We start from the raw sequence: 17,765 nt of genomic DNA on the forward strand, positions 1-17,765 counted from the left end.
GGCCGTATTCAACAATAGCCCTACTCAAAGGAGATGTACTGAAATTAGAGGACATGGCTAAGTTAGGTCCACACATTTCTAAGGGTACAAACATAGTTGGACCTAGCTGAAAATAACCCATAGGGCTGTTATAAAGAAACTTGGCACAACAAGAAATGATAGGGCTGCCATACGTCCAGTGTTTTGTCCTGGATCAATAGAAAAAGCACTTGTTTGGCGTTTGTGTAAAAAACACTCAACAACTTTAAAGTCACTCTTTTTGCTTTGGCGGCCAAAAAGCTAAGAAAGAACACCTTAGACAATACAGCAGTGAACTGTAAGGGAGACACAGGGATCTAAACAGAGACCATTATTTGTGGTGTGACACCCCTTTTACTTCTTAACACCCCTATGTATATTTGATTCAGATTTTTCATGGCCAACGGCTAGTACAAGAAAGTTATTTGAATTGGAAATGAAAAAAGCTCAACAACTTTCAGGGTGTCCTGGTTTTTACTTTTTGAAGTATGGCACCCTAAGCAATGAATGCAGGGAAACAATTCAGAGAAACTTTGGTTTTGATTCAAGCTATGTGTGTGAATGCTAGGGGTGGAAGGCCCTATGAATTCCAGTTTTCCTGGGTTTCTGATTTTTCTAATCCTAAATTCTGCTCTTCACATTTTACAGCAATTTGTTTTTTCTGCAATATAATACAGTGGTACCTCTGGATGTGAATGGGATCCATTCCGGAGCCCCGTTCGCATCATGAGCAGAACACAACCCACGTCTGCATGTGCACGGGTCGCGGGTCACTGCATCTGCGCATGCGTGTGACATCATTGTGAGTGTCTGTGCATGTGCAAGCGGCAAAACCCGGAAGTAACCCATTCCGTTACTTCCGGGACGCAACCTGAAAAGATTCAACCTGAAGCAAATGTAACAAGAGGTATGACTGTATAATGCATTTCTTAGTGCTATCTACACTGCTATCTTCATTTTCACGCACCCTTTCCTCTAACCTGTGTGTTTTTGTAGACATTGTTGGCTGGAAAACTGCACTGCAAAATTCAACTAAGTGTGAATTTTGAAGGATAGTTGTGTTTGGGTGTGCGTATTGCACATTTGAAAGATTTGGCTTTAAATGTGTACTAATTCAAATTCCTCCTCCAACCCTAGTAAAGACCAAGGGGTTAAGCCTTAATCAAGGTAAACTAGAAGTGAGGACTCTTTGGTCTTCCAGGTGCTGTTGGAATCCCAACACACATCAGCCCCAGCAAGCTGATGGTGTCAGGGATGATAGGAACTGTAGTCCATCGACACCAGGGGACCCAAGGAAGTACAACTCAAATCAGCCCCAGCTATCATGACCAGTAGTCAAAGATCATGGGAGTTGTAGTCTATTAACATCTGGAGGGTCACAAGCTCCCCATCCCTGGATTCACCTATATGACAATGCATAAATGCAACACACACCACTGTTCCATACTAAATTACAACCAGAACCTGAAATATTAAGCACAACTTAACTTACCTGGGGGTCTTGTGCACTGGACACTTTCTCTGGAGAGATGAGGGAGAAGTTGTAAGCAAAAAGGAGCAGTAAAGCCAAGGGCACCATGTACAAATCAAAATGCCAAACCGTGACAACGAATACCTAAATGAAACAAAGGAAGACAGAAGGGGCTATTTACATCATTTGATGAAAAGAAAAGAGGGGAAGGAAGAAAAGGGAGGTGTGAAGAACAAAGCTTCAGACTCTTCATTCCTATGTGCATCCTTGAAGCTCCGCTAACCTCTGATCTCTCCCACTTTTGCATTCATGGGAAGATAATCACCTTGGATGTTTCCATGTTCCAAGTGCACCATGTCATCCGTTAGAATTGTTAGCGTTACCTTCTACTTTTGATTTTATTTTCATTGTAGGGATGTACAATTATGTAAACAAACAAGAAAAGAGAGACCTTGATGAAAGCTGGAAAAAACAAGAGAGAGAGAAAAAAGAAGGGGGGGATGGAACATTCATTGAAACTGGATAGAAGAAATGCCTGTCACCTGCAGAACCACAGTACAAAAAGGATGTCAGGAGCCAGGCCGCCATCTTGATAACACAGCACTCAAGTTGTAATTAGCTTAAAGATTTATTGCAATACAAACACTCAGCCTCGGACACCTATCTGTATGTCCATGACTTATGAATTGGTTGACCCTTCTGGGGAGTGATTCCGGTTATGGCAGAATATCCGGACCCTATGCCCTTTCTGTTTCCAGCTTTGTTTTCTAAGACCTTTCCCATATGTCTGCTCCTTGGATGAATTAACTCCCCTTACGGTGTGGAAGTGCTTTCCCTCTCGCCTTCTGACACTGCCTGTCTTGAGAGAGTTGGTTGTTCTCTAGCACACTCTCTGCATTCCTGTCATTCTCAAAGCAAGGGGAGTTGATAAACTTCCGTTCATAGCTGTCTGGGAAGAATGAGAGCCTCTCTCTTGTTGCCTGCTTCCTGACTCCTCTTGAGCTCTTATACCTTGGGGAGAAGTGTTCATGACAAAGGATGTCTCCTATCTGGTTGTTTTTGTTAGACATGAGTCATGCTGTTATAATAATAATAATAATTTATTTATACCCCACCCATCTGGCTGAGTTTCCCCAGCCACTCTAGGCAGCTCCTAATCGAGTGTTAAAAATAATGCAGCATTAAATACTAAAAACTTCCCTAAACAGGGCTGTCTTTTAAAAATAGGAGAGCTGCTTATTTCCTTGACATCTGATGGGAGGGCGGTCCACAGGGCGGGTGCCACTACCGAGAAGGCCCTCTGTCTGGTTCCCTGTAACCTCACTTCTCGCAATGAGGGAACTGTCAGAAGGCCCTCGGCGCTGGATCTCAGTGTCCAGGCTGAACAATGGGGGTGGAGATGCTCCTTCAGGTATACAGGACCGAGGCTTTAAAGGTCAGCACCAACACTTTGAATTGTGCTCAGAAACGTACTGGGAGCCAATGCAGATCTCTCTGCATTACTCGTTCAGGGCCAAGAGCATAAGAAGAACCTGCTTGGATCAGGCCCATGCCACATCTACTCTAGCATCCTATTCTTGCAGTGATGCCCATGGGAAGCCCACAAGCAGGACCCAAGAGCCCTCTCCCTCCTCTGTGGTTTCTAGCAACTGCTTTGCAGAAGCATTACTAGCCTCCGCCATGGCTAGGACCAATTGATAGCCATGAGTTTGCCCCTGTTCTCTTACAAAGCCATCCAAGCTGGTGAGAGTGAGTTCCATAGTCATGTTTGTTCGGCTTCCCAAAGTAGCCAGTATTGGAGATCCATCTCCAGTTCCCAAAGTAGCCAGTATTGGAGAGCCAGTATGGGGAACCTCAGGTCTGGGGGCCACGTGGAGCTGATCATACCTATCTGGCCTTTGGGACTCCCCCACAAGACGTACTCCTTCCTGAGACACACCCCTCACCAGGCCACCCTCCTCCGGTGCTTTCGCCTGTGTGCAATTTGTCGTTGAACTCCAAGAGTAATTCTTTTTGGGAGGGTAGGGAGGGGAGTATGAGTTTCTGTAGAAATTGTACAAAAGATAGCAATCACGTTCGGTGTTCTTTCCACTTCTGCCTCTGGACCCAAGCACCCCATGGCATATGGCCTCCAAATGGTTGCCCTGGAAGAATGGGGCTCTCTGGCTGAAAATTGTTCTCTCCCTAACCCCCACATTACCTGATTGCCCATCTCTTTTAATATTTTTTTGCATAAAGCAGCTACGACAGGTCCCAATTCAAATCAGGACCTGCAACACTGGTGAAAAGCATGCCCTCCAAACTTCTCTAATGAAGCTAAGGATAGTTGTTTGGTTGTGGGTTTTATTGTGGGGGTTTTTTGCAAGGGAGGGGAAGCGCAAGTTTTTCTCTGGCAAAAGGAATGAAAGGAAAATAAGATACACAAGGGAAGAGTTCAGGATCTAGAGAAGGGATTGCCAACACGGTGTCCTTCAGCTGTTACTGGACTCCAGTTCCCATCAGAGGTGGTTATAGGGTAGCGCAACCAGTTTTGCCACAACAATGCTGTAAAACGGACCATGAGAGGCAGGGACACTGAATTTTAGCACCACACAAAGGGTGCCACTGAAGTTTGAAAGCCCCAAGTCCACCACAGCAGTGATCAGGGATGGCAGGAGGTGTAGTCCGACAATGTCTTGAGGGTACCACACATTGACTAGAGTAATAAGGTTTTGTGTTGGCACAAGGGCTGGTGTAAACGTCTCCCTGTTTGGGGATTCACCCAATTTGAAGGGGTACTTTGGGCAAATTTTGAAATCCTTACAATGGCAGCAAGCGGGTTGAATTATTGCCATGCCTTTTTTCCAAAAAAAGGGGGGGGGGAATGACGTAGGATTTGCTTTAGAAAGCTTTAGAAAGACAAATGCATAAAAAGTTTTTTTTAAATCCTCCTTCCCACTGAAAGATGCCTCCCCTAAATGCAGTTGAAATGGCACCATAGTGGCAACTTCAAATTGTCTACCTGTGTACAGAGGTGCATGCTGTAGGCAGCTGTTTTCATCTTCCAGGTCTTAACACAAGAAACGAATAGCATCTATGCATAGCAGAGGGTGGGAGATAGAGCATAATAAGAAAAGGGGGAAGAAATCTGTTGACATCAGCTGCCTTTGCCACCACTTGGCCCCTCCTCCCAGTTAGCAGCATCAATGCAGGCAATGGGAAGTCAACTGAAGCACCTAGAGGTGGCTGTAGACAAAGCAGAAGACTGGGGGAGGGAAAAGTGTTTCTACACATGAATCATAGAGTTGGAAAGGACCACAAAGGTCATCTAGTCATCATGCAGGAATCTTTTGCCAAATGTGTGCAGCTTGAACCCACAACCCTGAGATTAAGAGTTATCCCTACTCACAAAGGCACTCGCCTTAACCCAGGCATAGGCAAACTCAGCCCTCCAGATGTTTTGGGACTACAACTCCCATCATTCCTAGCTAACAGGACAAGTGGTGTGATGGGAGTTGTAGTCCCAAAACATCTGGAGGGCCAAGTTTGCCTATGCCTGCCTTAACCTGTTCCTCTCCATACATTTCAGTCCACTGCTGCTTTTCAAGATAAAAAAAAAAGGCTGGTATAGTTGTTATCTTCCAGGGATTAAACCAGATTGGCAGGTACAGTTCTGAGCAGTCAAATAGCCGGGGAGAACACATTAGACAGTTGCTCCCTCTGCTCTGCCTGAAACCAGCTGCTTTGCCTGGTAAGAGAGTTGTATGCAATGCCAGCTATAATGCACAGAACTGACTTAAGTTCATTAATTTCAGTGGATGTCTCTGACTAGAACTAGAACAGGATAAACCTAGAGTGTCTGATGGCAGGAGGACGAATTCTCGGAACTATATTTTACATGTAGTTTTGCATTTAGGAAGGAAACTTCTGATTTGGGTGCATGTATAGATTTGCTGAGTTCTCTTTCATATGCACCACTTTTAATCCTGTTGATTCTCTCATGCAGCTTTTATCATTTTTTGCTTTTGCAGTTTTATTTTAATTGCTTAATTCGTTTTGGGAATGTGATTTAAGGGCAATATAGCACTGCTTTGAAACAAAGAAATAAATAAAACTAACATGCATGTTTCCCATTTGAATATTCAGCAAAAAGAAAAAAGAAAGAGAGAGAAAGAAACGTCGCACCTACAATTTTACGAGAAACGAAGCTGAAATCCCCACGCGGCTGTTCCAAAATTTCTGAGCTGGAGAACAGATCCAACTTGCAAGTTGAAAGGAAGGGCAGGCCAGAGAGTCATCCCGGGTGTTTTAGTAATTAAAGAAAAGTGCATAATGAACCATATGCCCAAAAGGGGCCTGTTTTTCATGCAGGACAGATTTTTGTTTGAATTTTTAATTTTTATATACAGATGAAACACTGGGTTGGATGAAGTAACTGTGTGAGGTAACGCACCATGCAGTAGAGGAAGAAGAGGAGACAGTCGATGTGAGAATGAGCCGAGCATCCTTCGATGATTATGTGTCTATATTTCACTATTTTGAGACAAAGTTTTTTTTTTTTTTTTAATGCATCCTTCTCTCCTTTGAGCAACTGTTTTAGGCATCTGTTCAAAGTCTCCATGAAAGAGATATTGACAGCTTTTTAGGCTGAACAGTCCAAGAAGAAAAGAACAGAATGCTGCCTGCCAATTTTTTTATTTTTTTTTTTAAATCAGGCTGACCCCACGGGACAAACAACAAGGATTCTTCTGCTATTTGTTGGACCCACCGCGTTGCCTCAACCACTCTGGTTTGGTGGAAAACCTGCCTTTGAAGCTCTAGCCAACACATTGAACAACAGCAAGCCCAGCGCTTAAGCTCTGGAGTCTCTAAACTTCATTTGTTGTCATTTTCATTCCGTGGCTTCCCTATTCCAAGGAAAGCAAGGAGTGTTTAACAAAGCTAAAAATAAAAGCCACAAACCTATCAATACCAATTAAGTAAAATACACAATAAAACACCAAGTTACCCCGCTTATTTTTATCGTTACGATGTTTAATACAGCTAAATTCCCAGTGAAGGCTGTCCAGCTTTGACCATATGCACACTGCATATTTGAACCACTATGATAACACTTTAAACATTCATGGCTCCCCGCAAATAATTTTGGGCTCTGTAGTTAGTTAAGGGTGCTGAGAGTTTTGGGGAGAGCCCCTCCCAAAGCTGTAGTTCCCAGAGTTCCCTGTGAAGAGCGATTTATAGCTCTGTGGTGGGAATAGGGGTCTCCTAACAACTCTCAGAACCCTTAACAAACTACAACTCCCAAAATTCTTTGGGGGAAGCCATGTCTGCTTAAAGTGATACCACAGTTTTCTGAAATTATGGTGCAATCATGGCTCTAGATAAGGTCATGTGGCCTCCTTTGAGATTTAAGATTTTGGGGATATTGTATGTTTTGTTTACTGTATAGGTCAAGTTTTTATTTGTATGTATAATTCTTATGTATATGTTTTGAGTTGCCCACAACCTGACCTTGGTTGCCATATGATTACTGATTTATCAGCTTCTCTATATGTCCTGAGGTGACACAAAAATATTAAAAAAGCATGATGGAGGTATATAAAATTAGGTATGATGTAGAGAAGGTGGATAAAGAACAGCTTTTCTCTCTCTAATAACACTAGAACTCGGGGACATCCAATGAAGATTCAGGATACTGGAAGATTCGGGACATTCAAAAGGAAGTCCTGCACACAGAACATTGTTAAACTATAAAATTTGCCCCCCCCCCATTGGAATGGCCTTCACAAAAAAAAAGGATTAGAAAAAGTTATGGGTGTGGGATTCAAAGAAAGAGAGGAGTTTTTTCTCCTTCCTAATACCAGAACATTGGCCCTTGTGACTCTCCATAGGAAACTCCCCTCTACAGCCACATAAATTTTCCCCAAGCCGTATCTGTATCCATCAACAGCCAGTGTGTAGAAACTATCCTGTTCTGCAAAGGGGAAAGGCATATTTGTTGCTCTGCCTCTGGACTCACCCACCCCTGGCATGTGGACCCTGGAAGGTTGCCCAGAAGGATATGGCTTTTTCCACCTGCTTTGCCCCACCCCAGCCCTAGGAGCCTTCAGAATGGAGCTGTTGCCATGGGCATTATGTGTATGTGTCTTTTGATGAACTGAGTGGAATATTATGAATCATGGAGGTGGGGTGTGTGTGTGTGTGTGTGTGTGTGTGTGTGTGAATTTCCACAGTGCTTAGTTTGTTAGTCTGTTAATTGTTAATGCTGTTAATATTATTTTGTGGATTATGAGTGCTGCAGTGCTTTGTGAATCTCATAATATGACTTTTGTTGTGGTTGTGCTGTTTAACTTAATTTTTTAGTTGTTTTGTTAATGGTGTTTTATAGAAGGTGGTTGTTTTACAGATAATTTGTTCATTGTTATACATGGTTTATGTTGTAATTGTGATGTTCTATTATGTTTTTGTTATTTATTGTTTGTGACTCGGGGAGTGAAAAGCGGCCAAGAAATATAATAAATGAAATGAAATTAATTTACCTCCCTGCTGTTTGCCTGCTCAAAGTCGTCATCAACAGCAGCTTTTCTCATAGACACAAGGACCCTGTACCATTTCCCTCTCCAGGTAGGAAAGCAGCTTATGAAAAGCAATTTTGAGCAGGAAAAAGCTGGAAGGGAAAGGGTTTAGCAGCCCTGCTCCTGCTGCTATTACACTCCCCACTGCTGTATCTGATGCTCCTTTTCATTTAAAAGAAGCCATGGAGAAAGGCAGCTCACATTCATCCTTGCTTATTGTCTAGTCTGAACCAAAGTTAACCAAGACTGAAACACTACTTAGTATTCTGATTGTATGCACTTCCACAATCCTTTGCTTTGCTTGTCACATTATTATTTTTTCTCAACGGCATCTCTCCCCTTTTTTAAATTATGCAGGTGACCAATGTGATAATGAAACACTTTGGCACTGTTTTGATCCTTCAGATATAATGACAATTAGCACCATGCAGCATCTATCTTAATGCTTGCTCCATTTAATGAAATGCTTATCGTAGTAGAAGGAGTCTCACAGTTTTGGAGGGATCTATATATGAATGATTAAAAAGAAACTGGCCCATTTTTTTGTACACACACAGAGACACCACTGCTCTGTTTCCAAGACTCAAGGACACTTGACAACAGTTCTACGTTGTACAGGTGGGTCTGTGCACATTAAAGGGATAACACTGGAAAGAAGACATCATTGACTGGCATCAGAACATATGAAGCTACCTCATACTGAGAAAGACCACTGGCTACTGGCCCACAAATAATGAACTAAAACCAAGGAATTTCACAATTCACTAGAAGTAGCTTGAATCCAATCGCCAATGTTGGGCAACCCAACAGTTATGGTTGGACTACAGCTCCTACCATCTCTGACCATTGACCCTACTGGGTGGGTCTGATGGAAGTTTGACTCCAACCATCTCTGGAGGGCTACAGATTGCCCACACCTCCTTTAATTAATTGTGTTTATACCATTTGACACATCTTCCAAGGAACTCAGGGCATCCAACTCACCACTTCCAGGCCTGCCTGGGCAAACTTGTTATCATATAGTTTATTCCAGGGATAGAGAACTTGTGACCCTTCATATATTGCTAGATGACAACTCCCAGACCATTGGCCATGACGGCTGGGGCTGATGAGTACTGGAGTTCAACAGCACCCAGAGAGTACCGTCTTATCCACCATGGCATTTTAGAGGGTTGGGTCTAAATGTACAAAGCTACCCCAGCTACGGAATCATCTCCTCAATAATACTTGTCTGGAACCAACTTTGTTAACTTTTAGGCTCCATTAGGGGTACCTTTACCTTTAAGGTTTTTTTAAATTTTTTGCCTATAATTTTATTTATTGATATTGAGGATTTTACTGCTGTTTCTATGAGTTTGATGGGGTTTTTTCTCTTTTATGTTGCACATTGCTATTTTATCATTTGTTGCTTAATTTTACTATTCAAATCATATTTATATTGGGTTTTGTTTTCTCCATTCAATTTTAAACTGTCTTGGCAGGTTCTCAAAGGTCTGTCAGCATTTTAGTGCAGATTATTTCATTCATACACACACACACACAGAGGCATGCAATTTTGCCCAATGTACATATTTTTAAATTATTATTATAAGCATTCCTGTGTACATTTATCTGTATTAGATACATTTTGGAGCATATTGCCTGGTTGGAGAATTGCATTGCAAAATTCAGGGAAGTGAGAATTTTAAAGGATGGCTGCATGGCAGTTCACGTATTGTTTCAGGAAGTGCGAATTAGGTAGAGTCACAATATAAATGTGAGCTGAACCAAAATTCCCCACCCCACAATCCCACTTACAGGCTGAGCTCTCTGCATAATATCAGTATGAAGAACAATGCACAGTCCTTCTGGATCAGGTCCTGCTTAACCAGAGGTGCAGCGGCCAAGGGTTAAAGACTTGTTACTATTTCTGCAACAGGGTTCATGTCTCCAGCATCCTAGGGTTGGCCAATCAGCATGAAAGGTGGAGCCCTTTAGCCACTGAGAAGAAGCCGTCTCACCTTTTGTGCTGGTTGGAACCAAACACAGTGAAAAGAGGTGAGTCAGCCAGTGAGGATTGGCTCCTTGGGTCAATCTGGAGAAGGCAACCAGGAAAGAAGTTATCCCATACACTCCAGAGCTAAGCATTTAGGAACACAGGCAAAAACAAAGTCCTTCAGTTTCCAGAGAATAGTGTGGCAAGTTATGTCAAATACAATGAAACTTCAAAGCTTCAAAAGAAGATATCTGAGCATTCCAAATCATTTGCCCAGAAAATAGTAGATCTAGCTGAAAGTCAACCTGTGGAGAGCTGCAGTGGTTGTTGCAACGCACCCATAAATACAATTATTGTGTAATTATAAGATTGTTGTATAATCTTAAAAGGTTGCATAATGGTATGGCTATGAGAGCACTCAGCTGTGACAATTTCTGAATTTACCACTACTTGTCTTGACTGATGAGCCTGGATAGCTCAGTTGGTTAGATCATGGTGCTGATAATGCCAAGGTTGCAGGTTCGATCCCTGTATGGACCAGCTGCATATTCCTGCATTGCAGGGGGTTGGACTAGATGATCCTCAGGGTCCCTTCCAACTCTACAGTGCTATGTGCTATGCTATGACTTAAAAGGGCCCAACTTCCTCGCCTATTGCGAAAGAGCAGAGTGGCTTCTTATCTTTCTGGGTCTTTTGCAGTTGAGTCCTCCAGGGAAGTTAGGGCCACATCCTGACTCCCCGGGCTCATCTGATAGTAGGGTTTCTGTGTACCCTTCTCCTTCGGGTTATATGTATTATTTATTCTCTACATTCTCCTCCTCTACCTGATGAAGAGAACTCCTGGTCCCTGACAAAAGCCCTGTCAAGCCTGCTCACTTTTTGTTTGTTTTGGTGCTTTGCTGATCGGTTGGCAAACCCACGCAGCCCCCCGTCTATCAGAATTTCAGTAGTTGTGTGTTAACACAGCTCAAATAGCCTCACAGCTGAAGACGAAACGTGCATCCAGTTATCAAGATTTTGTACAAGTTGTACTGCAGATCAAGGCTGAAGCAACAGATAAGCAAACGGGGCTAGAAAATAACTTGGGGGTGGGGGAGAGACGAGAGAGCAATTCTGCCAGAATGAACCAGAAGCAATAACAACAAAGGGTGTAAGGGATATAATATTTTGGACTTTCCCCCCATTTGTGATTGTATATCGCCACCTACAGGAATTCCCCTCCTCTCCCCTCCTTGAAAACTGTATAAAGATTATGGCTGATGCTTCTAGACTATTTCACAAAGTTATTTAACAGGGAACTCAATTGGAAGTGTGTGTGTGTGTGTGTGTGTGTGTGTGTGTGTGTGTGCAGTGTGTAAGGGCCAGGATTTCCCACCAGACATAGAATGAAGCATTTTGACTAGGCCAGTTGTAATAAATGAACACTTCTTAGCATTGACTCAAGATTCATTTCAAGTGTTCAGAGCCTTTCATGTGAATTCCCTCAACAATGTGCTCACAACTAGCCCCAAATTGGGGTAGCAAATTGTGTGGGGGTGGGGTGGAAGATGTTTATTTAACTTCATTAAATAAAAAAAATTAAAACTTTTTTTTTAAAAAAAGGAATTAAATTAATTAGTCTCTTGTCACCCAAAAGGTTTCCAAACGACTTGCCCTGGGAAAAAATACATTTTTTTCTGTCATCAACATAGCAATATGTACCGTATTTTTCGCCCTATAGGACGCACCGGCCCATAGGACGCACCTAGTTTTTTGGGGGGGAAATCAACGAAAAAATTTTTATTTCCCCCCCCCCAGGTTTGCGCAGCCATCCCCAAGCTAGAAGAGGGAGACGGAGCGCTCCGTCTCCCTCTTCTGCCTTCAGGGACAGCCTCTCTAGCCTCCGTGGGGCAGCGGCTTGCCCCACTATCCCCCGAGCTTGTGGGGCTGGCGGGGGGGAGAGAAGCAAGCTTGCTTCTCCCCCCCCTCCCCCGCCAGCCTCCAGATCAGGTCGGGGAATAGCGGGGTGGCGGCGCTCTGCCTCCCCGCTATCCCCCGAGCTTGTGGGGCTGGCGGGGGGGGGAGAGAAGCAAGCTTGCTTCTCCCCCCCCCCCAGCCTCCAGATCAGGTTGGGGAATAGTGGGGTGGCGGCGCTGTGCCTCCCCGCTGTCCCCCGAGCTTGTGGGCTGCAGGCTGCTGCCTGCAAGCCTTGCGAGCCCGCGGGACCTCCCACCGGCTTGCAAGGCTTGCGGGTAGCTTCCTGAAGCCTGCATTCGCCCCATAGGATGCACACACATTTCCACTTCATTTTTGGGAGGGAAAAAGTGCGTCCTATAGGGCGAAAAATACGGTAGTTAACTGAGCTACATGGAACTTTTCCATCAGTTCTGTAGAGTTAAGAAAAATAGGCCATAGTCCTGTTAAAGTGTACAGAAATTATTATGGAAATTCCTTTCTTGCAGAAGCCAGAATGGATAATTCTCAGCATTCTTGACTTTGCCAAGTTGGTGTCCCTCACCTGTTTGGAACTGCAGACTCCCATCAGCCCTGTCAGAGGTGTCAAGTTGCCCCCAAGACTGAGGGGGCACACACATGACATCACGTTGTCTGGAGGAGGATGAGAGATCTGGAGGAGCAGGCCACTGAAGCCGTGCCTCGCTCAGCTCTGTGCCCGGCCTCCTCTGGAGGACACTATGTTAACAAAGAAACAGAATCTGGCCTGTGTGAGCAGGTGGTGGGCTAACCCTTACTCGTAGGGTATCCATAGTGGGCTACACTCCTCCAAGTCTCCCTCTTACTCTCTGTAAGTTTCCATGTGCATGCACACATACCACTTATAAGAACATAACAACAGCCTCCTGGATCAGACCAGTGGCCCATCTAGTCCAACATTCTGTTCTCACCATGGTCTGTGGGAAACCCATAAGCAGGATCCAAGCACAACAGCACCCTCACCCCCTGCAAGCTAGACTTGAGCACAACAGCAGTGCTCTGCTCACCTGCGACTCCTAGCCACTGGCATTCAAAGGCACAATGCCTCTGTTGCAGCTAGTAGCCCCTGATCGGGTTCTCCTCCATGAATCTGCCTAATCCTCTTTTAAAGCCATCCAAGATGATGACCAACACTACCTCCTGTGGGAATGAATCCTATGGTTTAAGTACACACTGCATAAAGAAGTCCTATGTTTTATTTGTCCTGAATCTTCCAACATTCAGCATCATTGGATGTCCATGAGGAAAAGTGTTACGAGGGAGAAAACCCTTTTTCTATCCATTTTCTCGATGCCATGCATACTTATATAAACTTCTATCAAGTCACCTCTAACTCAGCTTCTCTCTAAACTTGTTGTTTAGTCGTGTCCGGCTCTTTGTGACCCCATGGACCAGAGCACACCAGGCACGCCTGTCTTCCACTGCCTCCCGCAATTTGGTCAAACTCATTCTGGTAGCTTCGAGAACACTGTCCAACCATCTTGTCCTCTGTTGTCCCCTTCTCCTTGTGCCCTCAATCTTTCCCAACATCAGGGTCTTTTCCAGGGAGTACTCAGAGCTGATTTTCTTAAGAATGGATACGTTTGATCTTCTTGCAGTCCATGGGACTCTCAAGAGTCTCCTCCAGCACCATAATTCAGAAGCATCAATTCTTTGGCAATCAGCCTTCTTTATGGTCCAGCTCTCACTTCCATACATCACTACTGGGAAAACCATGGCTTTAACTATACGGACCTTTGTTGGCAAGGTGATGTCTCTGCTTTTTAAGATGCTGTCTAGGTTTGTCATTGCTCTCTCTAAACTAGAAGGTCCCAAATGCTGCAACCTTTCCTCATAGGGTGGACCCTCCACCCCCTTTATCATTTTGGTTGCCCTTTTCTGAACCCTTTCCAACTCTACTGTATACTTTTGAGTTGTGGCAACCAGAACTGTACACAGCATAATGAGGGACATGCTGATAGTTTATACAGAGAAGCCAACAAAATATTTGGTACTGGTAACAAAATATTGGAATATCAGTATCAGAAACATTCCTCCTCCTATGATGGCAGCAATTCTCATTGGCTAGGCTTGTAAGGGCTGATGGAAGTTGTAGTTCAACAATACCTGGAGGGACAATGATTGTGCACACCTGTCATAGACCACTCTATTCCCCCCCCCTCCCATAGGGCATTCTGACCCTTATTTTCAAAGCTCTCGACAGTTTGCCTGCCTAATGCAGCCACACCACCACTTGGAAGTTCTGCCTTTGCTTTAAGGTTTTAATAAAGAGAGAGGGAAAGAAAGAGGGAGACCCTGGCTACCTCGTCATATATTAAGAACCCTCACCTAAAAGTGCTGGGACTTTCATGCACCCATAAAGATTTCCTCACAACCACTCCCACACTGCAGCCCCAAATATGATGAAAATGGGTGAGCCCAATGTTTTATCAAGTGATTATCTGATTATCGAGAAACAAGTGGAATGATTTCCCAGGATGGAAAATGAACCACCACATAATGTTCTGTTGGAGGAAAATGTGTTGTCAGCCCTAACATCTGGTTGCCCAATGACAAGGAGGGAACCAAAATGCATCTCCTGACACAAAGCACAGGAAGAATGTAAGAAGAGCCCTGGCAGATCATAAGAACATATCCACAGCCTCCTGGATCAGGCCAGTGACCCATCTAGTCCAGCATCCTTGTTCTCACAGGGGCCAACCAGATGCCTGTGGAGAGCCTGCAAGCAACAGCTACTCTCTCCACTCATGATTCCTGGCAAGTGGGATTCAGAGGCAATCCTGAGATACATGGTCTGACTTGGCACACAGCTGTTTCCCATGTCCTAAATCAGCCTCTCCCATGGGAGATGCAATAGCCCATAAGAACACAGGAAGAGTGATGCTGGACCAGGCCAAAGGCCCAATTAGTGCAACATCCTGTTCTCAGAGTGGCCAACCAGATGCCTCTGGGATGCCTGCAAGCAAGACCTGAGTCCTCTCCACACCTGTTATTCTCAGAAAGTGATACTCAGGGGCCTACAGCTGCCAATGGTGGAGGTAAAACATAGCCATCATGGCTAGTATTCCCCATCCATTCTTGTAATATAGAAGCTCTCCTCACTGCCACCACAAACATCAATAGGCATTTTAAGGGTATTAAAATAAAGAGATGCAGTACATAAAAATAAATTCTGGCAACTATGGTGAGTAAAAAAACACAAAACAATTCAAGGCGAGTGAAAAACAGCTCACAGACAGCACTGAGCCACAGAGGTGGGTGAAGGGACCACGATGGGGGGTTTCTCTCTCCAGAAAACATCGGATCAGGCAGCTAAAATTATTGCCGCCGTTCTCTTGTAACTGTCACCTGTGGTGGGTATAATTACAGGTTACTGCCGCCAGCACGCCCACCTCATATGGCAGTAAAAAGGACCCACTGCTTGCCAAGCCCAGGCACACAATGGAGAAGACGCACCATCTAACTGAGTCCAAAAAAGAGAACAGCCAGGGAGACTAATAAAAATGACAGCTTAGAAACAAAAGTGATAAAGCTCTGAAGCTTCGGAAACCAACACACACACACACACACACACACACACACACGCAAGCTAGCTAGTTAGCAATGTAAGTACTGAGCTCAGTTCTCTGACAGTTCAGGGCAATGCAAGCAGTTTGAATTGTCTCCATGTTTCCTTTCTGCTGGGTTTGGGTTTTTTAGTTCTTCCTTCCTGCCATAAAATGCTTGCACAAGTTATTAAGAGCCAGGAGGGTGGACCAAATCAGCAAAACAAAATGAAAGGCAGGACTAGCAAGCCACGAAGAGTATTCAAAATGGAACAAAGGTTAGCTTTGGAAAGGCTGTATCTCAGTGGTAGATCATCTGCTTTGCATGAAGAAGGTTCAGTCTCTGACATCTCCATGTTCTCTGCATGAAACTTTGGAAAGCCACTGCCGGTCAGTGTAGACCATGGGTAGGCAAACTGAGGGACAGTGGAGCGGCCCACTGCTGAAAACTTTTGCTGACCCCTGCTGTAGACAATACTGAGGTAGTTGGATCAAAAGCATCACTCCATGTTTCTAAAGGCACCTTATTGCTCTCTCTTCCCAAGCACCACTGCATCAATGCACAAAAATAAAGGTATCCACCATTTGTGGCTCAGCACACTTGAGAGATCATGGGTGGCCAGTGTGGAACACTAGATAAATATGAAAAGCCTGATCCAGCAGGCTCTCCTTGTGTTCTTATGGGTAAGTTGCAATGTTCAGAGCAGCAAAATATGACATATATAGGATCTGTACCACTTGTGTGGCCCACCCAAGCTACAACTCTGCATGCACAGAAATATAAATATGCTCATTGGAGGCACCACTTTGTCATGGGAGACAGAACTAGACCTGCCTCCCCCTCCAAATCCTGTCCAGCCAGAACCTGGAGATCATCTACCTCCCCAAACTTTGGTGATGCTCACCAGAGGGGGAGGAGGAGCCAGCACTTCAGCCCCCACCAGAGGAGAAGGGGACCACCGCCTTCCCACTCTGCTGCTGTGTTGTAGCCTCCCTCTCCCATTCCTCCTCACCTTCCACCAGAGTCTGCCCTCCTCGGTTTTACCCAAAGGGGCTGAGACACTCGTGACAGCATGGAAAATAATGGGGGATGACCATATGTTTGTCATGGGGAGAAGGGCTATAATTTATCGAATAGGAAGAGATGTACATCAGAGGCCATGTACACAGACTATGACAGACATATAAAGCTTTTTCATATGATACCTATGAAGAGCCCTGCTAAGGGTCCAGCATCCCACAATGCTATGGTTTCCCACAATGGCCAACTAAATGCCTATGGGAATCCCACAAACAGATGCCTATGGGAAGCCCACAAGGTGATAGCAGTTGTATGGTGGGGTACTAGTTAGTGTCAGAGACTGGCTAAATAAGGAAGATTGATTGGTGGGAGTTGGGTGGGCTCCGAAGACTTAGATACCAGATTCTGGTGGTGGGAGACTGAAGAGAAATCTGCAGAAGAGACAAGCTGGGAGGTGGGTTGAGTGATCAAAGAGAGGTCATGAGAAGGAGGCCTTTCCAGGACACAGTTAGAGGCCGAAAGTCACAGCGTGAGCACAGACTGTCCCAGTCCTGCTGACTCTCCTCCCCCTCTGACACCCCGTTCGAGGAGAGACTTGCACATTTGCTGAGCAACAGATCAGGCAAGCCCAGAGGAGGAGCTCACCCCATCAATGCAGGTTTCCTCTGCTTGGGAAGGATCCAGACTGAAAGGCTAGAAGGAGAGGGTGCAGCTAGTGGTCAGTTTCAGTAACATCTCTTTTTTTTTTTAAAATAATTTTTATTGGGTTTTTACATTTTATAACAACAGACACACACACAAAGACAAAGACAAACAAACACACAAATACAATTACATACCCTAAATTTCTTTACCCACTTTCATTGACTTCCCCCCACCCCCTCCTCTTACATCCCAATTCCAAAATTAATTCAGCAAGTTCTTACCTAACCTCTTAAAGATATTCACATTGCTTTTGAAAATTAAAATCTTTTGTTTATCTGTATTCAACTATCCAATTCTCTTATAATCATTAATTTCTTTTTTTTTTAAGGTCGATCTAACTTCCCCTTCACAAATTTTCCCTTTATTATATTAATTATAGGTCACATTGACCAAGTAAAACAAAACATAACATTTTATAATTCTATTCTCTCCCCCCCCTGCCCCGGTTTCTGTCCCTTCCTAGACAAATGTCCAGAAAACAAACAAAAAATATTTCTAGCCCGGA

At 44.3% G+C, this 17,765-nt stretch overlaps 1 protein-coding gene and 1 long non-coding RNA gene across 7 annotated transcripts in view; both read right to left on the minus strand.

Annotated features, from left to right (window-relative positions):
- The window catches only part of LOC309328923, a 317,695-nt gene that overhangs the window by 25,090 nt on the left and 274,840 nt on the right, over nt 1-17,765 (minus strand). The gene's annotated exons all lie outside the window — the stretch shown is intronic.
- MCTP2 (multiple C2 and transmembrane domain containing 2) overlaps nt 1-17,765 on the minus strand; it is a 119,137-nt gene that overhangs the window by 21,844 nt on the left and 79,528 nt on the right. For all 6 annotated transcript variants that reach the window (XM_081838845.1, XM_081838844.1, XM_081838847.1 and 3 more), the window contains one exon: nt 1,511-1,633. In XM_081838845.1, coding sequence (XP_081694971.1) covers nt 1,511-1,633 — 123 coding nt within the window. The remainder of the gene's footprint in view (nt 1-1,510; nt 1,634-17,765) is intronic.

Source organism: Podarcis erhardii, assembly GCF_964252035.2.
Source record: "Podarcis erhardii genome assembly, chromosome: 14".
In the NCBI taxonomy this organism is placed as follows: domain Eukaryota; kingdom Metazoa; phylum Chordata; class Lepidosauria; order Squamata; family Lacertidae; genus Podarcis; species Podarcis erhardii.